Source organism: Bombus affinis, chromosome 12, assembly GCF_024516045.1.
Source record: "Bombus affinis isolate iyBomAffi1 chromosome 12, iyBomAffi1.2, whole genome shotgun sequence".
NCBI classification, from domain to species: Eukaryota; Metazoa; Arthropoda; class Insecta; order Hymenoptera; family Apidae; genus Bombus; species Bombus affinis.
The window spans coordinates 10,415,476-10,441,290 of record NC_066355.1 but is presented as its reverse complement, the minus strand read 5'-3'; the positions used below and the strand labels follow the sequence as shown (position 1 = coordinate 10,441,290).

The following is a 25,815-nucleotide window of genomic DNA, read 5'->3' as shown; positions in this document are numbered from 1 at the left end:
ATTAGCATTGTACATTGTAGATATATAAGGTGAGTAGTTAAACATTAAAAATGACAAAAATCAACCTACAGTTTTCGTGTAAAGTGACGCTTCCGCGTGCCACCTCTTCATACATCATATTCTCCGAATATGAAATTGGAAATTTTACTTATCTTGTACTATCCTTATATTTGTACCGATCTTATTTTTATCTCACCTTATACTGACCTCATTTTTATCTTATACTCATTTTGTACTTACCTCATACTTAAGTTCATCTCATTTTGGTTGGGTCACCATGTAAACTTAAGTAATTTTTAGAATTTCTTTTACTATCTATTGTTCTACAATCGTGTAGATACTCACCTCTTACACATATTTTCCACATTTCCTTATTTATTTGTTTAGGTGGGATTATTGAACTAAGATGTGGAGAAGGGAATGTCAGTCACGCGATAATGAATGACGAATATGAAGAATGGAATGTCGATTAAAGAATGTTGGATGTGGGATGGATTGTTGATGTTGATTTGATATGGAGTAGGGGAATGTAAGAATTGAGAAATGAAGAAGGGAATAGGAAGTATGAGACTTGCAAATATATCTTTGTCGAATTCAAAAATGTTGCGAAGTATTTTAAAGATAATTTTTACGTTCTATCGAACGCCAGTTTGTCATCTGTGCAACTCCCTCCAGCTTTTGTGTCTCATTTGCATATTTCTACTTTGAAATGGGAACACATTATCGCGCTTATCAGTAAGCTTAATGATCATTGCTCAGACTGATGACTCAATCAATTTTATGGCCTTCCAGATGATTAAAGTAAAAGGCTAGAATCCATTTTGGATGCTGAAGTATGTTAAATAAGTTGAATAGATGCAGTTATTCGGCAATCTATTTATTGCGTTCCAGGCAAATCTGTTTGTCGGTTCAGTATTATCAATATTATAAAATCAAGCAATTAAGTTACATCGGAAAGTAAAAGCAAAAGTATGTTGGTATTTATCGTAACTGACATCAATGTATCAAGATAATTAATCAGTGAATCGTTACATTTATCTTGATGTTTGCATCGTTTAAACAATAACAATTCTCTTCATTGTTATCTGTAAATTGTGGAAATGTTTATAGCGACTTTCACTTTGCAAAATCATCTAGGATAAGACATTTCACATAATTAAAATTTGACTGCATTGTAAATATTTTGTACGAGGGGATCGTAACTATTACGACCAGTTGAGTTTATTCGTTACAATGTATATATTTTATTTAATCCAGATGAAAACTGTAATATTTTGAAAAAAAAGTTGGAACATGATGTTTTAACGATATCTGATTAATGTACTTTGAGAGCGAAGTACTTATCATTGCGATAACATACTAGTAGTCCAACAGGTTGGTTTGTTGATCGTTACATGGAGATTATTAAATGTGTGCATATATTGTACCAGAACACGATACATTTTCAAGTAAAATAGATAATAAAGCACAACAAATAACAGGTAGTATTGTTATGAGTAAAAAATATTTCGACAAGTAGGTGATAAATGAGTATTTCTAATAATAAATTGAATTCCCTAATTTAATTTCAATCATTTTGTTACTTGCATCGTATAGTAACAGTAGAACGTAATCAACAGTGTATCGAGCACGTTATTGCACAAGCTGCAATACTATAAGTCAAACGTATGAGATTATGTTATCAAGTAATTACAATTAAGGGGTCACTCAAATTTTTGCATTGGGTAATTTTGTTGCACTTGAATAATCCCATTTCCTTGTCCTTGGTGTTCAGAGATATGTGTCTTATCTCTTATATTTACAGTTTACAATTAGTGACACATATACTCGAAAGTCTATCACTACAAAGTTAATCATTACTTCGACGATATTTCACGTTTATTCTACTACCATTACTGCGCTATAGTATTTGCAATCAGTCTCACTGTCGCATAAATTCAGCTAGGAAATAGCTCGCATTCGATTTACTTGTAAAATTGCTGTTCTCAACTTGCAACCAGTGAAGCTAGCACTAACAGAAAGACACGTCTTTACGATACTAATAACACATTTTACTGCTTCACTTATCTTCCTAGTCATGCTTTTTCACTTAGGTTTATTTTTAATCGTATAGATTCGCTCAGTAGATGATTATCACAGCCAGGCTCTTTAAATCAATCATTAACGTCGATACAACGCTCAATAACGTATGGCACGATGGATCGCTCAAATTTCGCTCGAGCCTTGCGTCACAATCATCAGGATGTCGAAAATTATAATTATTCCTGGTACGCTTACCATCTGTCGCCCGTAACGAGCAACGTTAATTTTCAAGGAGGTTTTCAAGAAGGTTTTCAAGAAGGTTTTCAAGTTGATGTGCCGCGATGATTCTCGTTGATCTTTAACCTTCTATCGTTTATTAAACTCCCGAACGATCAAGGTTGTAAATATCTGCTCGTGACGATTCATGTATCGCGAACTTTTTTGGTTCAACATAATTTTGTTACACTTACTACGCGATCGTGAAAAGTAGAAAGGTTTTTATCGGTAAAAAAAGAAAGAAAAAAAGAGAAATTTCAATGGATTTAGTACATCAGGAAGGGATAAAAATGTCTTGCTTCGTTATTCCTTGACATCACGCTCTTCTCCCTTTATTTCAACTCATTTGGCTACAGAATATCACAACATGATAGAGATCGAACTTTAGATAGAATTGCACCGATCACCGTTAAACTCGTCGATCGAATCGCGACGTCTCTTCGCTTATAACAAGAATATAGCAGAAAGTTGTAAGAATGGAAAGAAAATTTGACAAAAGTTGCTTGAAATTTGTTATAAATGTAATTATAATCTACCCTGTAGAAAAATTCAGATCATCCTCGTACGTCAAAAAATAATGGATTATTTAGATTAAAATTTTAACGAAACAATCGAAACAAAAATTGAGAAGATAGTTGTCTCGATCGGATCGACTGAATCTCGGTGGGATCGATGGTAACACTGTAACGGGTAGTTAACGCCCTTAGGCTACTCAACGACATATCATTGTTTAATAATTAATTTTTTGTTATTTTTTACGCACACCTTACGTACAAAACAGCAGAAGTAACGATGCGCACGGACAGACAACGATACACAGATTAAGTAGACTACACCACATTCATAAATATACTCTTGACACTTATGCAACTGAGCCGCGTACAACGTGACGATAATAAAATACAATTTTCCGACAGTGACGGCTGCGATTTAGCTTCACGGTTTGATGCCCGGTTCCGTTGTTCTCCTTTTTTATGCGATTATCATCGACAACGTGCAATTTCCTCCACACCTGTTCATCATTGAAATACCACTGAGCTTTGTACAGTTCTATCGAACAAATTTCTTCTTACAGCTATTGGCAGAAATAACATTTCATCGTGTCGAATAAACAACAATATTTTATACGTTTGTCGATCTTTTCTGTTGTTTCAATGTATTTGTCATTTTTGTGATTTATACAAAGTGCGTTTGATAATTCGTCGAATACTTTTTGTTGAAAAATCAATTTCACCGTTCGCTGAATTGATGTTTGTTGTCGAGAAAGGTGTGACGTTGATTTTCTTGTCTTGATTTTCCAATGCTGTTGTTATTGAAAGACTGTAGAGGTAAAAACAAGTTTTTCGTAGGAAAATGAATAAACGATGCAAATCGTGGAATCAGTCTCGAACAAAGTGTATATAAATTATGTTAGAATGTACAGAATAATTTGAGTGGAGGATTAAAAAATTTAGAATGGTGTAATAATCGTATCGATACAAAGAAAATAATTGATATTTAGTTAATTACAAGTCTGTGAATGGAGAAAATGTTACTTACTCGTGAAAGTGTTTCCTTAGTGAAACAAAATCCAGTGAATCACAACCTTTTTGGGCAAAGCAGTAGTACACTTACAGATTACGATTTTCTATTATTTTATTATAATTCTATATATGTACTTTTATCATTTTACGTTTAGCCTGAGATAGGGAACATATGTGTCGTACGATTAAAGTATTGTCAACGCTGTACGAAAGGAGAACGACGAAATCGATGCAATAATTTCCTTCTCCTTATTTCTGTAGATTTGTTTAATAATTATGCGATGATTATGATACACGACTGTCTGACACGATTATGAAAAAGATTCGTGAAAAGCTCATGATCACAACGATGCTTCAGCTATGTTGTTCTTCGATTCTAAATAGTTTGAAGTATTAAACGAAAAGGTAGTGCTTGCGAGGTTTCAAGTTTCTTGAAATCATTATAATTTTAGTAGTAGACTTCCTCTTCGATGACTAAACTTAAAATTCGTCTTCGATCGTTGCGTTCTAGTGGTTGCAGGAAATTGCGTGATGTTTTCACACAGATCAACGATTGGATCTTTTATTATTGTTAACACAAGATCCTCGTTTTGCTTCGTATCTTTTTAGTGACGATTTTTAGCATGATTATCGTTAGCCAAATCGTTCTAGCAAACTGTACACGATACACACAGTGTGAGACTATCGTCAAAATCCTCTTCGAATGATCTTGTATCATCGATACGAGATATTTTTATAATACTGTTGTTATAAATCTAAATAACAAAGAATTGTTGAAGTATCGAACGATTCTTTTGCCACTGTTCAAATACACAAAGAGTAAGATGAAGGAATCTTGGATGATATTAATTCGCGATAAATTAACTTGTGATAGAAAGTTTCGATTCCGAGAAACTCTTGGAAAATGATACGGCAATTAATAAATTACTTATTCGAAGAAATTTCGCGATAGTATAGAGAATACGAATGGTAATCACAATATTATACAATTTACATAGGTACATCGTTCGTTTGCTTGATTCAATATACGAACAAATTGCGCATCGTTTCGCGAGTTGGTAGCAACTAACTCGGCGTAAATTTGTATATCATATAAATCAACTTACGTCGCGATTTAAATAGTTTCATTTTCCGTCTGCATGAACGAAGGGTTTAGCGTTTGGCGAATCAAGTGATCCGTCGTTCTGCTTTGTACCAATACTGAGTATTACATCGATCAACAACGTTTAATAGATGATAGTCCGCTTCGTCTCCGCTGCTTAAACAATTAGCTTAGGTGCGGCAGTTAGGAAGAAGAATGTTGACAGCAAGAAATCGAATAATCCTCTTTATCGTAGCGCTATTTGTCGCTGTGACAAATTTTTGGCAAATTCGATTGGAAATTTGTTATTCCATCGTATTACTTATTATTACTTTCTATAATCGAAATTATAAAGAATTTCGAGAACCGAAGAAAAGCACGATCACTGATTGTTGTATGAAATATGAAAAGTCATGATAGCGTGGCAATGGAATAGAAAATATTAAATCAGCAATGCTTTCGAGATTAAAAGCGCGTTATAAATATTTGGCCGAATTGAACGATTCGAAATTACCGTCGAAAACACTTTTCCTCCTGTTGCACGTTAAACATTACTTACTACTACTTTGTGTATTCACAGTTTCATAAACAATTTTTCGTTGCAAGCACGCAAGTGGATGCGAGTCAGCAGCACGATTATACAGCTTCACGCCCGTGTAAAATTGTCGTATATTAACCGTACTGCACTTTTATCATTGTCAATCGTAATCGTGATAAAAAGCGGCTGTAATGTAACAGCAGAATTACATTTCCATGCGAGCGAAATTATATTATTCAGGGTACAGTAAGTAAGTAAATCGTATGAAAACGTTGAAGTAGAAAAATAAGAGATCGTGGCAAATAAAAATCGACAATTTTCATCGAAACAACGTCGATTTTCGTTCGAAGGTACATCATTGTCAAGATTCATTTTTAGAAACGTTCATTTTCACATTTCAAACATTCATTTTTAAAAGTCCGAAGCCATAGAACTAATTGTAAGATTCTAGTAACAATTTATGAAATTATTTATCATTGTCAAATCGTCGACCACAGCTCTCGAACACCTCGCCCATAAGCGATATCAATTGTTTTTCTTTTTTTAATATAGTGTCAAATATAGATATCGTGTATATATATTCTCTTGTGTTTATATATATATATATATGTATATGTATATAATTTGTAGTCTTTTCCTTGTAAAAGAGTTCAACAATAACGTCTACGTAGATACTTCTTAATTTTCTCATTAGCTGCTCATACTAGTACTGTGCATACTTTATTTTTCATTTCGTACGAACGTTAAAATCTCTTTCATAATAAACGGTACAGATCTTCTACTTCCTCTTCTTCGCGCAGTGATCGAATGAATGTTCGAGATGCTTGGTAAAAAATCGGGTAGACCTTTTCGATCTGCGATAGTATCGCCATAATAATAATACGAGAATAGTAGAAAAGTCGACGGAGCAATAAGTATAGTATCATGAAGTAGTGGTTTAATGGGAAAGCGAGAATTGATTGATGTCGACGAAAGTCGTGTTCTCCGCCGTCGCGTGACACCATATAATTGATAATGATTAGATCGAAGAAATGGTTGGGAATTCACAGGCAGGCAACGCGTGTAAATTATCGTATATAAGTAGTCGTTAAGATGTCAGTTGTAAAATAACACACTCAAAATCAGTATCGATAACATTTTGCGTTTTGATGCTGATATACCGCTCGAAGCAATCGGAGAATTACTTCGCCGGTTCCTCGAATAATTTTTTCGAATAAATCAATCGCTGAAGATGTAAAAGGATACCGTCTACTTAGCATGGAAAATAATCAAATTTCGTTAGGAATAAATAGATTCGTGTACGCAATTTTCTAATCATCTTGAGCAGTGTGTTACTGAAATAACTCTTCGCGTTCAATTACAACCCACAGACTACGCAAATTAAGAGTATCCTTAAAATAATCGCACGATTATCGTAGTAGTATAGTATGACCTATTAAATCACTTTAATGAGCATGTACCTCGTCTACAATCATTTACAGAGGTGGATTTTTTACCGACTGACTGTAGATGGAGATTCGGTTTTATTAACAACCACCACGAGTGAACGTCTCCTCGTTTATCATAAATACCTGTATACGGTTCCAACGATAAAAAACATTAATGTACTAAGAATGTTCCTCGCAAAACACAACGATTCGTCATATAGAAATCTCTGGCGAGACAACTCAAACGATAGGAATAGTCATACTCTGAAACAATTCTCTTCCAGCGAGAAAATTAATTTGTTAATTATTATATAAAATGTCAACAGTGTATAAAACCAGAGTAGAGGATAACGAGAAACGAGAACCATTTAAAATTTGTGCGTTTTGAACAACCAAACCAAATTCGCCCTGCCTTCCTGCCTCACCACTAACTTTATGTAGAAACCAGTCACGGCAGGGTCTTCCTGTTTAGGGGATTCCGCCCCGTGTACCCTAATCTCTACTCTTTCGTCTTTCCTCTTTTCCGTCTTCTTTCGTTCCGTTGTTTGCCGGTTTTCTGGTTTCTTTTCCGCCTCAGGCTTCCGACCTTCAAAATACAACTGCATCTGCTGGAATTGTCGACTCTCCCATTGCTCCTCGTATCTCAGGTTCTCTATCTGTCGTTGCAAGGCTTCTTCCTGCTTGTATATTGTTAATTCCTCCGATGGCCACTGGGTTTTCAGTTCCTGCAACTGTAGTTGCAGTTTTCTTTCCTCGCGAATTCTTCGTTGTTCCTTTTCCTTCTGCTGCTTTAGTAACTCCTGCTCCCCTCTTATTCTTTCCTCTTCTTCCAATTGTTGTTGCGATTTTTCCTGATTCGATAGGCTTGGTTCCTCTGATTCGTTTTCTTCTTCAATCTTTTCTTTGCTCTGCGATTCTTCCGGTTGTTGTAATTCTTGTTTATCCTCTCGATGTTTCTGTTTCTCTTCATCCTCTTTCTGAACTTCCAGCTGCTGTTCCTTCTTCTCCTTCTCCTCTTCTTGCTTCTTCTCTAAATCTGCATCTTGTTTTTCTTCCTTCGAAGCCTCCTCCTTTTTAACTTCCTCCTGCTTCTTCAATTCCTCCTTCTGCTTCTTTTCTTCTAGGCTCTGTCGATTAATCTCTTCCTCCTTTTGCTTCTTCGTCACATCCTCGACTTCTTTTACTGCCTTCTTCAATTCTTGTTCCTGCTGCTTCTTCAGATCCTCTTGTTCCTGCTGCTTCTTCGGCTCCTCCTGTTTCTGCTGCTTCTTGGGCACCTCCTGTTCCTGCTGCTTCTTCAGATCCTCCTGTTCCTGCTGCTTCTTCGGCTCCTCCTGTTTCTGCTGCTTCTTCGGCTCATCCTGTTTCTGCTGCTTCTTCGGCTCCTCCTGCTCCTGCTGCTTCTTCAGCTCCTCCTGTTTCTGCTGCTTCTTCGACTCATCCTGTTTCTGCTGCTTCTTCGGCTCCTCCTGTTCCTGCTGCTTCTTCAGCTTCTCCTGCTCTTTTTGCTTCCTCAACTCCTCCTGCTTCTTCTTCTTCTGCAGTTCTTTCTGCCTCCTCTCGAACTCTTCCTGCATCTCCTGTCTCCTTAGCTCCTCCTCCTGCTTCCTGATCAGCTGTTCATCGTGCTGTCGTTGCAGCGTATCCTCTTGCCTCATCGATTGATACTGACTCCGTTGCTCGATCAACCGCTGTATATCCTCCTCTTCGGAAGAGCGATGCTTCGGCCATCGTTCGTGCTCCCTTATCTCCTGCTCTGCTATGCCGTATTTACCTTCAAGCGGGTGCGAGACCGCAACGTTAATAGGAATTTCCTCGCGTCGAGGCTCGTCCGATACGGCCGCGATCAATGCGGCCGTGGCCGGAGGTTAGTTGCTACCTGAATGCTGCTTCTCGTCGGACCCCTCGTCAGACCCAGTCGAGCTTAGCGATGTGTTGCTGCCAAATTGGTCCTGTAAAGATGACTGCACCGACAAACTACGGTCCTGGTGCTTTACTCGGTGGGGGGACAGGTGTCCGGGATCGACGCTTGCCGGGTCTGCCTGCAACAAACTCTCTGGTTAAGAGACTTACAGAATCGAGCCGCCGATCAAGACGGATAATAAAGGATAAATATAGAGAACTCGATTCTACATGGTGAAGTTCGATCAAAAATTAGAGGTGTTAACCCTTCCGCGAAGAAATTTGCAGTACAATTTTTTTTATTTGAAGAGGATCGCAATAAAATTTAATAAAATTCAATCGATCGAGTAATTAAATAAAGTCAAAGGATTAATTTGTATTTCCACGGATGTTTAAAATGTTTTGTTATTCTTTAAACTTAATGATAGGCAAAATTATTAGATGGATCGTCTGGTTCGCTCTTCATGTCGAAAGGGTTAAGATTGGGGTGTGAATTGAGGTTGTTTCATATTGATGTGTAGATTGTAATAAAACGTGTGAGGGATCTAGTAAGGGTCGTGAGTAGACTTCATTTCTCTGAATTTCTATTCATATCTAATTAATGTCAGTATGTTTTACAGTTAGAAGATTTGCGATAACCGTGTAAAACTATTTGAATTCCATAAATCCACTGGCAAAGGATCATTTATTTCTGTACAGTTTTCGATAAACGAACGTCTACTACACTTTATCGAATGTTCAGCGAAGAACAACTATATAAAATATGACACGTAATTGATCGAACGTGGAAGACGTATTAATTTCAAACGATAATTTTGGGAAACAATTATTTGAGAGGAAATAACGATTGCAAATGGAATAAATACTACATGTGCAACAGCAGACAAATGCACTTGGGAAAATAATTTCTTCTATCACGCGTAACAGATATGAAACGGTTACATAGAATAATTAAAGGTTGATTCGATTAAACATTCGAATATGTCAAGATTCAAACAATTAAATATTGCAGACTTACACTTTCCAGAATAATTAACAGGAAACTTTCTAGAATAATCAAAAATATTGCAACAATCAGTAACCACAAATTTCTATTAAACTTATGTAACATTAAAGACTATATTATCTTGTATCCTTTAGATATATAATTTTTCAATTATTCTGAACAGTGTAACATACATTGAGCAAAATATATATGTTTTTAGATAATAGATAGAAATGCGTGTAATGGTCTCATACGAAACTGAAAATCATTTTTCAATGAAATTTAAAAGAAACCCTTGGATTTTCAAACGGTTACACTGTGTCGCAGGTGTACATAATATAATTTTTAACCAAATTTTCAAACGAGATGATCTTTTCATTTCAAACGAGATAATTCCACTTTCTGCATGCTTCGATAATAAAGTAACAGACAGAAACGGGTGTACGTTGTATCAAAGGGAACAAGAAGAATCATAAATGCATAATCATACTTGAATTCTTTGCGACCATAATTGCTTGTCTTTTTTTTAGGACGAGGCGTTATACCAACATGAAATAACTGAGCACACCACAGTTACCTTAGTGGAGAATGTACATTTTAGCTCATTTGGCTAGAAATTCGCAAACTACAATCCTGGAGCTACACTACAAGTGCTGCTTGCAACAGTGTAATCTCGATCAAGCTGTTTCATGATACATTAAAACAAACATTTTGCACGAGTTCTGTCTGCGACATACGAATCAGTAAGCTAAGAAGGCTAAAAGGCAGAATAGCTTGAAAATGTTCTAATTACGATAAAGTAGATACTAAGAGATAAAAATTCGAATATATGTAATACTTTGATTTTTAATTAAATTACGAAATAATGTTTAAAGTCTGTGAATAAACTCGATATTTGTATAGAATGACAAGAAAGAAATCGTAAAGAAGAATTAGAAATTAATTTCATTGACAATTCTGAAATAACACGCACCTGATAGGCCAACGCGTTCACTATGATCCTCGAAGGCACCAAGTCCAGAGGATGAACTTCTCTCATCAGCACGTTCGCAGGGATCTTATGGAACTGAATGTACTCGAGGAAATTGCCAATCACGTCTTTCAGATCTTGATTTTGATTGCTGTCGCAATACTTCTTGCTCCACATCAAGGCCGCCTAAGATAATCGAATATTCAGTGAATTTTAATAGTTGAAATATACAGAATTAAAAAGACTAATAATAGAAATTCGAGTTTTTTTCATGGGAAACTAAATGGCGAAAAAGTTTTATGAAATTAAGAAGGGAAAGGAGTTATATTTTCTAGGAAATAGCAGATAGACGAAAATTAATAACGAATAGAGAATTTCTTGGTTCTATAGGATGAAAATAATGTCGAAAATTCACGTACTTGAAACTTGGTGAATTCATCGGCTCGTAATTCTTCTCTTGCCAGGATTAAACGAACTACATGTTGGGGGAGCAGCGTGAAGGATCCTAAATTCAACACTTCGTTGCCATGTTCGTCGACGAATTCGAATACCTTTAAATACGAAACAAGAAGATATCACTACTTTTATAAAAATGAATTCATTCGTTTCCTCAGGCGGAAAAATGTTAATTTACAAAAAAGGTTCGCAAATATCTTTAAATTTCTATACAATCTCACCTTATGGACCAAGGATTTCGTACACTTGTACTGAATGTATCGTTCTGCCGACGCCAATAAAGCGCACACAGTGTCCACTGTTATACAACATTGCACGAATCCAGTGCAAGCTTTTCTCAGCTGTTCTAATCCATAATAATCGGCGGCATTCATCAATCCTTTGAAATGAAAATTAGCTTACTAACGCGAAATTGTTTCCTTCAAAATTCATAGAACGTTAATATGTACGACGAACGAAATACTTACCTAATAAAGTTCTAGGTTGTAACGTCACACATCCAGTATGAATGTACTCGATCAGCTGACGAAACACGTCGGGCTCGAATTCCTCGATGATTACGGTCTGATGTTGATTCGGCTATGATTGATCACAAAGAGCGGTGTATTTAGAAAAACGAAAATATTGACAGCGATTCAAAAACTGAAAATCGAAAATTCATGCTAAGCGATTTGGTGCATTTAGCGATGGCTGGAAAATATTTTCAGTCTCAGACTAACTAACTAACTACACTTATAAATACTTGTTACTTCTAAAAAATGTATGTATTATCAATGAAGAGTTTCTAAACAATTACCTACTATCGTCAACTACAAATTTTTAATAAATTGCTACGTTCTAAATATTTCCATGGATCGTCCATCGTTGTTCGCTTAAGCATCGATGAAAATTGAAAACAATGTATTGATGCCGCTAGAATGTTCGCATTGCTGCAAACTACTGCCTTATAAGCAAACTACTGTGCGTCTATAATACATCATCGTCAATTTCACGACTACATAACGAATTGTAGGATGCAGAATTACAGAATCAAATTGTGCCGTCCTCGAATAACAGAGGATTTTGATTGCAGTCGTGCGAGTCTACAGTTATTGCAAATGTGCCGATGTAGGAAGGACAGCAGTCTATATTCACGATTCTCCAGACTTAGACCGTATAGTCAATTTAAAACTTGCATGCCAACTGAAAGAGATAGACTGGAACGATGAATGCCTCGTTAACAACTAAGTGAATTGGGCTGGATGCATCGTATGGGTAATTGCTTACAAATGAAATTAGGATACCAGATTGACGAGCAAGGTTTGATAAAAACACGTCAATTTTATCTCGATAAATTTGTGATTTTTCTTATATATTTTAATTTCATTTCATTTTATTTATTCAAACAAACAGGAAGTCTCTTTAACGTTAAAAATATATAGAAACATATGCGAATACATAGTTTCACGAAAACGTAATACAAAAAAAATATAACAGTTGAGATTGCAATTAGGGCGTTAGTGAGTATCCTAAATATGTATCGAAGTCTTAAACTATCACGTGGTAGAAGAACAAAAGTGTACGTGGTTGTGAATTTTATTGCCTACTTCACATATTCTATTTATGATATTGATATAAACCATTTCTTTGAGAATAGTATACTTATGACTATAGAAATATCTTAGATTTATTCTTCAGATAAATAACTATTTTTGTACTCATAGGAAATATAAAGTTAAAAATTCCAAAGACTATTTTTAAAAGATGCTCGTAAAGTGATCTTCCAAAGTAAAATCTGGTATCCTGAGACAATAAAATTGAGGCCCCTTCGAAGAATAATGAAGTTCATATTTCCATATCTTTCAGTAAAAAAGAAGAAAAGAAAAAAAAAAGAATAATAGTACCACATCGCATTAGTATCGTGAAGATATATGATAGATACTTAAAAAGTAAAAAGTTTCCTACATTACTGATCGAGCAATACAGAAATCAAATTAATTGATTCTATGAAGATTAATCGTTTACTTTCTAAAGGATCAGACATTAATCATCTACTATGATATAAAATGACAACATTTTTATAAAACGTATCAGTTTGACTTCACATTACCAACGCGTCAATGTTTCATGCAATCGTACAGATTAATTCTAACTTCGCGAAGATTATTCGCTTGACGAAGTCTAACACACACCGAGAAACAGACCAAATCTGTCTAACAATTCTTAAGAGATAGAATTTCTCTCGGTGAAACTTTTCGAATCGAGGATTCATCGTTATTCAGGATCCTTCTCGTTATTGTAATGCTTCAGAACAGAAAAAGAACAAAAAATAATAAAAAGAAACAGACAGAAACTTGTGACGAGCATAGAGTGAAAGAAAGGGCAAGGGGAAAATAAAAAGAGGACTTTCAGGATGCAAAATCGCATAGAGAAGTGACGTTATAATAGTACCTCTTGTATGGGAGCCAACTGCTGCGCGAACCCTGACCGCTACACGGCACACAACAAACGCACACTTACTATTTCTATCATTTTAACGACGAGGTTCGAACACATTTCGTTTAAATGTTCTTTAAAATGCTTCTTTTTTTTTTATTTCAATTGCAGTAAATTGATTGGTTGTAGCAACCGTTTCAAAGATTAATCGTGTGGAGTATAGATTTCAGATTGAAAGTTTCGAGAATGAGAGTTTATCGATTAAAAATTGAATATGCAAGTGAAGGAAGGTAAGCAGTAAATTTGTAATATTCCAACATTCGCGTAGGTGTTTCATCCATCTTGTTTGTAACAAATAAGTTCAAAGATGCCCACGTTTGATCGGCTTGATTTTATTTTTAGTTTGCTATTTCTATCTTTTCTGATAATATAGCGAAAGAATAGAGGAGGTATTGAGAAAACGATCTTTCTATAATGACTGCGATTACCTGTTGCGCCGCGTTTTGCAGATTCAGCAACGGTTCCGAGCTTCTTTTCAGGAACAGTCGGATCTTGTTTTCCTTCGGCGGTGGTTCCTTCTTACGCTGTGGACTGGGTGCTTGGTAAAACATTTTTTGAAACACCCTATAGAAACAAAGAATACATTATTTCATCTTTACTGTATTTATATTTATCTAAATATCGTAATAGCAATCTTTTTAACTGTTGTAATAAATAATATTAGAAGAGTGTCGTTATTGTAATAATACGTACTACTTAAACATCAAGATTACCCTTGCACGAAAGAAATAAATTGATCGTAGCATTAATCGCGATACGAACCTACTTCTGGCTGCTAAAACAGCCTTCACAGCGCAAATGGGCTCTTTTGTTTCACCGACGAGGAAGGTCACGTCGCATAGTTCCGGCATGCTAGCCAGAAACTTCATGTCCTCGGCCAAGCCGGTCTTATTCTCGAAAATCGAATAATCCGACTCATCGGCCACTTCTGACCCTGACGCCTCCGGCATCGAGCTGATATTTTCCTGGAAAACATTTCACGTAACGCATGTTCCATTAAAAAATTTCATAAAGTATAATTTCCTTCTTCTTTCGTCGTGAAATTCCTTTTCTTTTCTTGTTTCACGCAACGAAAAAAGAAAAAACGATATAAAGACATACAAGAGTTTTGTTATTGAAATATGGCATCTTTAGTATTTTAGAATAAAATGATTGAAACTTAAATTGGCGCACGCGTTGTAATATATTCCACGTGATAAAACGAAAGCTTTCTAAGTGTTAGGAGAGATATATTTGGATGACTATGAGAAAGTTTGCTGATATATTCTGAACAACTTTGCGAATGATAAACAAGCTTCAGCTAACCTGTGATACGCTTTACTTCCACGTGAATTTTGCATTTTTATACACAGCTTATATCTACCTACTATATTAAAGTCTGGTTTCGAATATAAACATTATCCTGAAACTAAAAGCTTCAACAAGTATAATTGCTGATTAACAGAGATCAGCCATGAATTATCCACGTTTACAATGAAATAATAAACTATAATTGAAGCCATATGGACTTCCAGAAAACTGACTCACATTTTCGCTTTATATCAAACTACGGAGTATTTGAAACTATTTTCACTGCGAGAAAGTAAATATTTGCAACTTGTCGATATCACATTCACACGATTTAACTTCCTATATCGAGTTTCCATCAGGTTACTTGCCCCTGTAATCACACAGCCACTCTGCCAATACAACACCATAACAAGGGTGCATTTATTTTCGAGAACATCTAACATTATCATTCGAGTCACGTCTAGTTCGATCAAACAACTATCGTACAGCTATTATTAGCAAAGCGTGATATAAATAAAAATCGGATTTATAAGATTCCTACGTACTCACGAAGAATGAAAATACTTTATGTGTTTCTTTAAAAATGGATAGAGGAATCGTGTACGAATTCGAAACGAAGGAACTGTATTTTTCATTGATATCGATTCGCATGTATAGAGATCGATGGAATGTTTCAAACATAAACACTCGATTCCATAAATAACAATCAAGTATTTGCAATCTACATCGTAGGAATTCTTCATTAAGAATCGAAACGCCGCGCCAAATATTTAGCCTTAATTCAATGCTGTCCTGTTTCGTTGCAATCTCGATTGAATAATAACGCTCTGAAAAATGTCAGATACTCATCCACTTAGGTATTTCGATATTACTGAAATTCAATTATCGGAATAATTATTATGCGCAGGTAATTAGCAGCGTTACATTCTTTTCGATCTATACGATCTTCGTAAGCAATGTTTTCATTAAACGTTACCGAGAAATCATTTCACTTATTTAAACGTATTTATCTAATTCTTCTAAATGTTCAGGAAAAATAAGAACAAATCTTTTTAGAGAGAAAGTAGAAACCTTTCAGTGAAATTCGTTTGTTTCGTTTAATTTGTTTAGGTAAATAACCATTTCGATAAATAATTTTCTTTGCATACTTCTTGAACGGAAGTGTAAAATGTGATGGACAGTTGTAAAAAGGAAGATTACTGTAAGAAGCACAAATTCCCGCATGAATGGCCTTAATGCAGTGAGCGAGTCGAGCGCGTGAGGACTTTCTGAAGAAAATGCGACACGGGAACACGCTTTAATGGACGAAATGCACTCTCTTTTATCCGATAGGGAAATCTGCTATATCGTCGATAAATCACCCCCTGACGAAAGACTTAACTACCCTTCCGTGTAATGAGGCCTGTTATCTACGATGTAGTTAACCTACTTGCAGCAGGAGACCCGTTTAATCCTCGTCCCACGTCAGCGATATACTTTCATTTACGTTCGACCTTTAAGCAACGCGAATTATTTACGCAATGTAGGTGTTCAGACTCGGAGAATTTGATTGGCACGTTGATAGCCAAAAAGCGAACTGAAATTTGAAACATTCGAGAATATAGTTCCTTTTTTATAGTACATGTAATTTCATCTACATATTCAGATAAAATATTTTTGTTTGTCACTGTTATTAACGTATATCATATGTAGAACTATGTACAAATTCATACTAGAGACTTTTCTTCCGATCGCATTACAAACAAATGACATTTCGGAAACCTACTAATTTCTAATAATTAAATGGAATTCGTACAAAACCATGACAAATACAAAAACAAAATTCTGCATTCACACCGAAGAATATTCTGGAGGAATACTATACATTCTAACAAAGTCAAAATAACTCGAAACGTTAAAAACGCCACAAGCAAATAAACCCAGATATAACAACGAATAAAATGTTCTCTCTTCTTCAGGTACGAGAAAGAAACGCAACGGTAAAGGAAGAATGAAATTTTCTCGTTCTTTCAACCACGACAAAGAAACAGCCGCGTCTCATTAACGGTGAAGGCGCGCGTAAATTGCATCATCTCGTCGCGACAGCAATCAACTACATTTCACCCAGAAGCAACACCGACGCAATGGAAAGTGGTGCCCCGCGGAGTCAGCTTTTAAATTACCTGTTGCTCGAGTCCCGGAGCCCCCTCGCTCGCCGGCCCGCTTTTGCCCCGAAAAAACACTTTTACCTCACTTCCTCGTTTCTACGATCACGCATAATCCACCATACACGCGTAATAACGACCCGTCTATCACGGTGTTCACGCTACAGCATCTCTCTCTACTTTCCACTCGAAGAAAACAATCAACGATTTTACAGAAGAAAAGAAAAATATCAATCGATGGTACGTTAACCCAAAATGAACTATTCCAGGCTCTGCTACCCCTTATCCTCTTCCAGATACCTTTACTGACAGTCGAGGTACGTGAAATCGAGCAACCGTACGGAAGAGACACGCCTGTATCCGCGGTTCGACCTTCTTGTCTCTCGATTTCTCGCGTTTAACCCGACTTCAACCCGACACAAGTGGCTCAAGCACGCCTTAACCCTTCCTCCGACTGGCACACGAGGGGGTGGCTGTTCGAACAGGTCGTTTTCGTGAATGAAACTCGAGCGACAAACGCGAAAACGCCGCTCATACTCGGCCAAAGCCACTCGACTGCTCCGAGCCTACGTTCCCTCGGGCCAGGCCAACCCTCATTGCGCACTCGCACACCCTCTTTAGGGGTGAGACTGGAATACAGCTGCGCCTGTGCGACCCGTAGGTCCTCCGAAGGACCTCTCCCTTCTTTCTTCTCCTCCTTTCTTCCCACGGGTTTTTAAATGTCACCTAGTTACCAGTATCCTGAGATCGTTGATTACGCGACCGATGGGGGGTTAATTGCATTTCCTACAGGCAGACGTGGATATTAGCCTATTTGATGACGGCCTTGTTCGCAAGGAAATTGTTTCCTTGAACGTGGCGCCTCTATCTGTTCCTTGGAAAATTCTCTGCTTTTATTTGAATCTGTTTTAAGAGAAGATAAATTGTATAACGATGTTATTGCTTTGAAGGGCTTGATCTTTAGTTTGATGTTTTCATGTGGCTACTTTGAAGAATTGGTTTTATTTTTGAGGTTGACGGTTGCGGTTGAAAAGAGATATTTTTTCCTTGCTCGAAGTTGCTTAAGTATACCGTCCCTTGATGTCGTTTGATAGCGATGGAGCTGAGTTCGGCTGGTCGCCACTGTTCACTCTCGATTTTTCACGCTATGCTTAAAACGCGAGTAACGAAAGTGAAGGTAGCGTGAACTCCAGCGTGACGAATCCGGGTCAAGCTCAAAATCTGGCTCTGTGGACCACAGCCATTCATGTCTGTGGAGGAACGTTCGTCTCCCTCTGGTTCCTTCTCTCTTTCTCCACTAATCAATAACAGCCGACCCCGCAACAAGTAGGCATCCCGGCTGAAAGATGGGGAAAAAGGACAAGTACCGACACCTGCTAACGTATTAAAGTTTTCCTTTTTTGAAAGCTACTATAACATTCTTCACAACGCCTTCAATAATTCGATTATTTCACTTATTCGATCAAATACCCTTTAAAAAAAATTATCTAAATCATTTTCGTAATATAACAAATACTTCAAAGTGTATAAAATTTATTCGTCGTGAATTTTACGATATTAGAATCTTATAATCTTGACATCCTCCGTTTTTAGAATATTTTTCGGGTATTTGATTTTTCTATGTGGCTCAAAATTCGTTGATGTTAAAAGGGGATGCGAGTGACCTTCATGGAAGGCGAATATCATTATATTTTAGGTATCAATGAATATTCTAAATATAAATAATTTATTAGTGTGTTTGGCAGGTGCAAATGGTAAGAAAATTGCTCAACAAATGGAAGAGCTTTCGACGGTCACATTCTCCTGGCGAGAGACGTCGCAACGCGGACGACGCCTGCGCGAAAATAACGAACGATTTCGTTTTGGTTTCCGTGGCAGCCCTCGATAATTGGTGAATGGCTCGATAGATACACGCAATCCTTGGTAATCGTGAAATTGCATGCAGGAAGATTTTTAAATATTCAAATCCACTCGGCCATTAATCAATGTCAACCCTTATTATTCGATTCTATCAGTTGTAGACAATAAACTTTATACTGAGATAATAAATTTCACCGGGCCAACAGATTAATCGTGATTAATCGAGTATTGACTCGAAATGTTTAGCGATTTGTTAATAATTAATAACCAGCACGTAGGGTTGATCTAGTGGAAATGGAAATTTATGGTCGGACCAGAATAGTTCAAGGTTGATCAGAAACTATGTCACGACCGAGTTTCATGGTGAACTCTCGATTCAATATCACGAGCAATTACGCGGCTCGTCAAAGGAATTCATAGCGCCATAACAATGAATCGAACTAAGCACAAAGGAAAACAAAGGCTTTAAACTTTATAGACATCGAGTTTCAGAAATGAAAAGAGTATCGTCCGATGTTGGAAACTATCGAGTATAATAGCTAGTAGCATATAGTTATCCCATGTGTGAAACAATATGATTATGGAAACTGTTTTGAATAATAAAAGTGTCATCAATGTTACATTCAAGCTACATCGCTCTTTCTATGATCGTCTGTCTCTTTCTTTTTACAAATTTTCTTGCTCACTCCGTTAATGGCTGACATTCCATCTGTGTTTTTTTTAGATAAGAAAACGATGACAATATTATTAAACAATAAATTTCCAACTTCTAACGCGCCGCAATAGTAACATCTACGTAACTTTAAAATGTTTCAATATGCTTGGTCGAGTCTTTCTTCATTCAGTGGCAAATGCTTCCTCCTAAGGATGCTAAGAATAGACAATACGCATTCATCATGTCTCTTCGTCCACGTTAATTTTATTTCCAAACATCCTTCCAATAAATCAAAATATTCTCGTGTCCCACCACTTTTCTATCAGCCTAACGGGAGAAACGGATGACCGAGTGAACAGACAAGAATAATGATCGATCCTCACGGTATTAACGTAAAACAACATCGATTTATTCAACACAAATACTTGCACGTTACGATAGAGGTTCGGTAATAATGATAATAATAATAATGATAATAATATTCATATATGTATATATACAGGAAATAAGGCACGTTCGATATTACATTAATTAACGTGCGACCATACGTCGCTCGGCTATCCAATATTACATCTCTTATCGTTTTATCATCATCGTGTCTTCGTCTCGTTCGTTCGATATGCAACATCCCTACCAAATGTAGAAAATGTCATATATATATATATATTTATATTTATATTTATATTTATATTTATAATATATGTATAAATGTTCTCGTTGAATTTTCATTCGTCCGTTCATCGGCATTGTCAAAGATAAACTTTTACATCGTCTTAAATCTATATTTATAATCATAAATATATATATATATATACGTATTTCCCTTTTGCTTAATTATCCATGAAGAAATCACGACCATATTGGTCGATATTTCCTTTCTCTTCTTATATATTCATTCTCTGGGAACATTTCTACGGTGTCGTTCTATAGCCGATATTTCAAGCCGCAAATAGGCGCGAAATTTGAAACGTTGGGAACGAAAATCGCTATCGTCGATCGTGTTCGATTGAACGCTTATTGCAATATTTTTCTGACTGATTATTCGCGATTTATAACATCCGCTTAATGGATTATTAAATGCACTCACACTCTGGTTTCAATTTCGATGAATGTTTATTATTGGTGAATCAATGACCCATTATGAGGATTAGACTGAGCTAACGGTTATTCTATATTGTCTTGATGTATTTCTCAGGAAACATGGCTCGTTCTTTCAACGACAAATCTTCTAATGATGCTGACTGTGATTGATGAGGAAATCGATGACGATCGAGATATCGTGATATTGTACAATGTTCCTCGCGGTATTTACGATTTCGTTGGCACGCGCAGACACCTGCAGATTGCGCTCTTCACTGGAATCTTGATTATTAACCCTTTATTGTCTTTTGTTACAGGAGAACTGTTCGTTAATCTTAATCGATTAGGTTGATATCGAATTCATAATGATATGTTCTGTACGTATAATATACTTTCTACGTATCTAAAAAACAATTTTTATCATCCGAAAATGTGACATCTTTGTCCAGATTTCGAAATTTTATCTTGCAAATAAATTGGAATTTTATTATATTTTATTTATTGCTAAATAAAACAACGAATTGATGTATGGAATTTCGTAATTGTCTAGTTTTCAAATTACCATCAAGTTCTCCTCTTCAAATTTCCATCAGCGAATCGTCAGACAACGAAGGGTTACACGAATTCTGCTAAAGAGAGTTCGTGATTCTAAAGGACTTACACTCTGAAACTGATACTTACTCTCACACATACACTCGGAAAACTTATTTTAGGCGGTATCTAAACTGGCATCAAGATACTTTACACGAATGTACAAAAGTCTCCCTACACCGTAATCGGAATGTATGAACCATTAATCGTTCGTTCTTTTTTTTTTTGCCTGTCCCTACGCGCTATCTACGTGCTAAATTAATTAGAAAAAGAAGGTTTGTCTAGAATTTGGAATCGTTGGTTTCTTGCGTCGAAACTGGAATGTAAGGTGCTACTGTAAGCGGTGTAATACGACAGAGAAACGAAGGGCGATCGGCGAATCGTTGATCCATGAATTTGAACATTTCATAAATGACTTTATCTACGTTAGATTAGGTAATTTTTACTACGAGAATTTCCTGGAGATATGACGAGATAAGTCTTTCGTTTCACTTCGTTGAAAACGTGTTTCTTTAAGATCAAAGAAATTTCTTCTATCGAGAACAAAATAAATCTTCAAGTCTAACGTATTCAAGTGAGGTAATTACTAAATTGATATGTTTAACAAATCCAACGATAAACCTAATGTATCTCAAGTACGATAGATATACGTTCTCGTTAACATTATCTTAAAATTGTAGCATTATTAACAGCAGTCGCATTACGAGTATTATTTTTAGTTTATCCTTGTAAAGGAACAAATACAGATTTTGGATACACTTTCTTCATTTCTTCTACTTTCTTCTGATTTTAAACTATCTAAAGTCTTCACTTCCATACGTACTTTATCGTATTATCCTCTTTTTCATTTTCAAGATACAAAAATAGAAAGCTAGAACGTTCTACTTTAAAAGCATCGGAGTGTAATCTCGAACCTCGAAATTGGAATGAAAATAATACAAGAAAAGACACGTATTTTACAGGCAATAAATTGTTTAATACATATATTATCTTTTTTCTCTCTTGATATCGTCATATGTATCTTTGAAAGAAAGATTTATGTTTTGCCTCAGATGAATAATCCTGTTTGTTTCTACCATCCACGAAGAAGGGATTCGTACGAGTGGTAAGCCGTAGCCGTTATTCACAATCAACGATCCGCCGTTTTTCAATGAAACTGAAACGCCACGTCGTCTCTGAGATGGCACTCGCCGTAAGCAGCTTACACAAATCGCTCCATCCTCCTTAAAACAACGGAGCTACGGATGAAAGCGACGATCGAGGCTTTCGTAGAGATCGATACGGCCGCGTTCGTCCATTTAACTCCGAATAAAATTCAACAACCTATCCCCTTTTGACACGCTTTTCGCTGTCATTGATGCATTGACGCGTATTCGCCGCCACTTAAACGTTAGGCTTAAATTATACTCTGTTTATCGAACAATAGATCATGTCAATTCGTAAGTACTTGCGCAATATTATACGTAATCATTATATCTAATTAATCGAATCTTTAACACAACGATTCTACAAACTAGCTTTACTATCAAGGAACGGAGTATCGCTTGTAATTATTCCAAAGATTGAGACCTCTATGTTTTGGAATGTTCACGAGTCTCTCTCTCTCTCTTTTGGCGCATTTATATTGCGAAAATATAAAATGTACGGAGAGAAAAATATGTATTGAAAAGTTATTCTTCTTCATAGTTCCAAGCACAAAACATTGAACTATATTTTATTTGAGAATATGTACTGTACTTTATTACCGAATATATTAACTTCAAAATATATTACAATACCAAAGATGTTTTAGGAATAATACTAACTCTTTCAAGCTTCTAAATTCAATTTTATTATTTTCAATTGTTCCTTATTTTTATTTCATTGTCTCTAAGAATTCTGCCGTTTCTAATTTAACGTAGAAATTCTCCAAGTATTAGAATGAAAATACAATCAAGTCAGCAACCATCCAGATAATTACAAGCGATACCACGAGTATCCAATCTCTCAAGAAACGACAACCACATAAACGCGTGAGTCCATCAACGAAAGTAAAAAGAGAAGAGAACAACTATCCATTTAAACACTACCCAATAGCAGAGAAGGAAGATTAAAAAGTCGTAGGTTCCTTCGTGTACTTTTCGTCCATCGGTAAGCTTTCAATTCTTCAATGCCAGCGAAAGCGATCCTCGAGCGTGTGTATCGACACTCGATCACTCTTCGAGTGTCCCAACTCTCTCATTGTACACCAGGTTACAGCTTATCCATGAGACTATATCCCTCTTCGATCACTCCTTAAAACGACGTTTCTATTGCACTTCGTCTGTCTTACAGTTAAAGGTTAGAGCCGAAGATCGGCCATTTGGAACGTGTCTCTTCTTCAACTCGGACTTCTCAATGGTTCTTCGTACGAATAGCTTCCTCAAATAAATTCCCCGTGGTTCCTTTTCTTCGTCTAGTGTTCGATCTTCAGCATCTGGCGGTGTTTCGAGGCATTCGTTGCCTCGATACCACGGCGTCTATCTACCGAAACGTGTCTTAGCGACGGAATAACGTTGAACAGGCACCCAAGAACCGGCACGATCGAATCTTCGGCCGAGACTTTTCGACTGATGACGCGATAAAGCGCGATATCACAGCTTTGATGGGTCGTAGTTCTCGAACGACCACCTCTGTCTGGCTGCTGCTGCCGAACATTCTTCCATGATCAGCCGCTGCTTGCTCTCCGTTATTGCCAGACACTTGTCGCTGCTGCCGTGTCTGATTTGCTTCGTCTGAAAATAAAAAACTAACGGTCAGTATTTGTACTGACGATAAAGAAGAAATAACGAGAATCATAGCTTTCTAGAAAATGTATAGTCAATAGGATGGAATTTTTCGAAGGGTCGATTATTATCCCAGCTACAACGGAAAATGATGAATCACAGCGTTTCATTTTTGAATAAAATTATCGCTCGATCTCGCGTAATAATGAAGAGTAGGCAAACGAGAATGCATTTTACACAATCCTTAGAAATGAATAATTTAATAAATAATTAAATAAATAACTGATAGCCTAATCGATAAATAATCTACTAAATAATTAAGAACATGTTAAGATAATTAAATAAAAACCTCTGTATATTTGAACAGACGATCCCCGTTCGACACGAATAAATTTCAACCTTAACGCAACAAGTACGAAAATAATCCCCAGGAAAATCAGAACAGGATTTGATATTAATTACTTAAGCGTGCACTCAATACTTGCCACGAACGCAAGGATTACGTACCTGATGATTATAAATCCATTGTTGATTCCCCTTGCTACCATGACAAGGATAGAGGATGACATCGGTGCCGCTGTAATCCAGGCACGACTCGTCTCGACGGATCTCGCCAGTCTTGCTCAACATCCAGTACTGTGACAAACGATCAAGATTAATGTTCGTGGATTTTGACCTCCATCGTTTGCCTATGACCGATGGTTCTGACAGCTACTGCACATACATATGGATGCATTTGTCCACCGACAGACTGCCGAAATCATAAACATTCGAGAGACGAATGGAATAAGTAAATTTCTTTGCAACTTGTTGAAAAAACGTCACGAAACTAGGTGAACATTTTTGAACAAAGTATATTTTTACTGGAGGTCAAGTTCGTATAAAAAATCTAAGAGCGTTTAATATTATATTCTAGAATTTTGTGTAACTTGTCCGGTATATCGTCGACCACGATCACTTGGCTGTATTTTCTTATTACTCGACTAAAGTTCTATCTCCTCTAAGATGAGAATTTGAATTATTTGGAAATTATCATCGTCAGGAACATTTTACTAGATTTTGTTAAACATTCTAGTATCTCGTAATGTATCAAATTTTAGTTTTTTGATGGCTACAGGTAATTTCAAAATTTTTTGACTAATAGAGATTCTAAAATTGGCGAATCATACGTAATAGCGTAGAAATTGTAAAGTTATGTGATAGATTTACTATTTTCACAAATGAATGTATGAAAGATCGGGTATGAAAAACATATATTTGAAGAAAATGGAGTAATAAGGTAATCGTAATAAGATTCAAATTTCTGCTTACACTAGAGACCATGTAATATGCGGAGCCACTGAAAACTTTCTAATTAACACGGTAAAATGGCCAATTTTCTTAATTGAAAAGAAGCTTCTTTATTGAAGGGATCAAAATTTTCTTTTGTAGCTTTGAAGTTTTTAAGCGCGTCCGGGAAAACGTTCAAGTTTTTAATACGTATGAAGAGGAGTATTTCATCTCCGTAATTACTCTAACAATATAGTGGGTTCAAATTTGCACATGTAATGGCTATTTAATGCTTTGAAGCCTTATGAGCCTTTGAATATTCCATGGTAGTTGAAACTTTTTAAACTAATCGTCTGTTTTCATTTGATAAATGTTCATCAATAAAGTAATTAAAATAGAAGTGATAGAAACTTCAAGAAAAAATGTTTGTTTTTTACCAACAGTAGAGATATTCTATTACACTGTAAATAAATTTTTCTCGTGACAAATGAACTTTAAAATATATAGAAACTCTGATGACAGAATTA

At 36.2% G+C, this 25,815-nt stretch overlaps 2 protein-coding genes across 8 annotated transcripts in view; both read right to left on the bottom strand.

Annotated features, from left to right (window-relative positions):
- Positions 1 to 2,601: 2,601 nt before the first annotated feature.
- Positions 2,602 to 17,689, bottom strand: LOC126922365 (serine-enriched protein). 3 transcript variants are annotated; one of them, XM_050734890.1, is made up of 10 exons: positions 17,108 to 17,679; positions 14,418 to 14,620; positions 14,084 to 14,219; positions 13,611 to 13,649; positions 11,648 to 11,759; positions 11,402 to 11,559; positions 11,144 to 11,275; positions 10,728 to 10,910; positions 8,747 to 8,909; positions 2,602 to 8,641 (listed from the first exon to the last, which is right to left on the bottom strand). In XM_050734890.1, the coding sequence occupies exons 2-10, from the start codon at positions 14,603 to 14,605 to the stop codon at positions 7,236 to 7,238; spliced, it is 2,517 nt and encodes an 838-aa protein (XP_050590847.1). In that variant the 5' UTR covers positions 14,606 to 14,620; positions 17,108 to 17,679; the 3' UTR covers positions 2,602 to 7,235. The 3 variants fall into 3 exon arrangements, with proteins under 3 accessions (XP_050590847.1, XP_050590848.1, XP_050590849.1); XM_050734891.1 differs by lacking the exon at positions 13,611 to 13,649 and having other exon boundaries at positions 17,108 to 17,680; XM_050734892.1 differs by lacking the exon at positions 13,611 to 13,649 and having other exon boundaries at positions 8,566 to 8,905; positions 17,108 to 17,689.
- A 2,159-nt stretch (positions 17,690 to 19,848) lies between these two features.
- LOC126922371 (putative polypeptide N-acetylgalactosaminyltransferase 9) overlaps positions 19,849 to 25,815 on the bottom strand; it is a 294,734-nt gene continuing 288,767 nt past the window's right edge. For all 5 annotated transcript variants that reach the window (XM_050734913.1, XM_050734912.1, XM_050734909.1 and 2 more), the window contains 2 exons: positions 24,527 to 24,655; positions 19,849 to 24,028 (listed from right to left, as the gene is read on the bottom strand). In XM_050734913.1, coding sequence (XP_050590870.1) covers positions 23,888 to 24,028; positions 24,527 to 24,655 — 270 coding nt within the window. In that variant the 3' untranslated portion in view covers positions 19,849 to 23,887. The remainder of the gene's footprint in view (positions 24,029 to 24,526; positions 24,656 to 25,815) is intronic.

Bases quoted from the DNA above. Each gene is read 5' to 3' on its own strand.
- LOC126922365 (XM_050734890.1), bottom strand. From the start codon at position 14,605: ATGCCGGAGGCGTCAGGGTCAGAAGTGGCCGATGAGTCGGATTATTCG. The intron at 13,650-14,083 runs GTAATCGCAGTC...TGTGCCGTGTAG, and splicing joins TGCAAAACGCGGCGCAACAG to CGGTCAGGGTTCGCGCAGCA. The intron at 10,911-11,143 runs GTACGTGAATTT...CGATTATCTTAG, and splicing joins ATGAATTCACCAAGTTTCAA to GCGGCCTTGATGTGGAGCAA.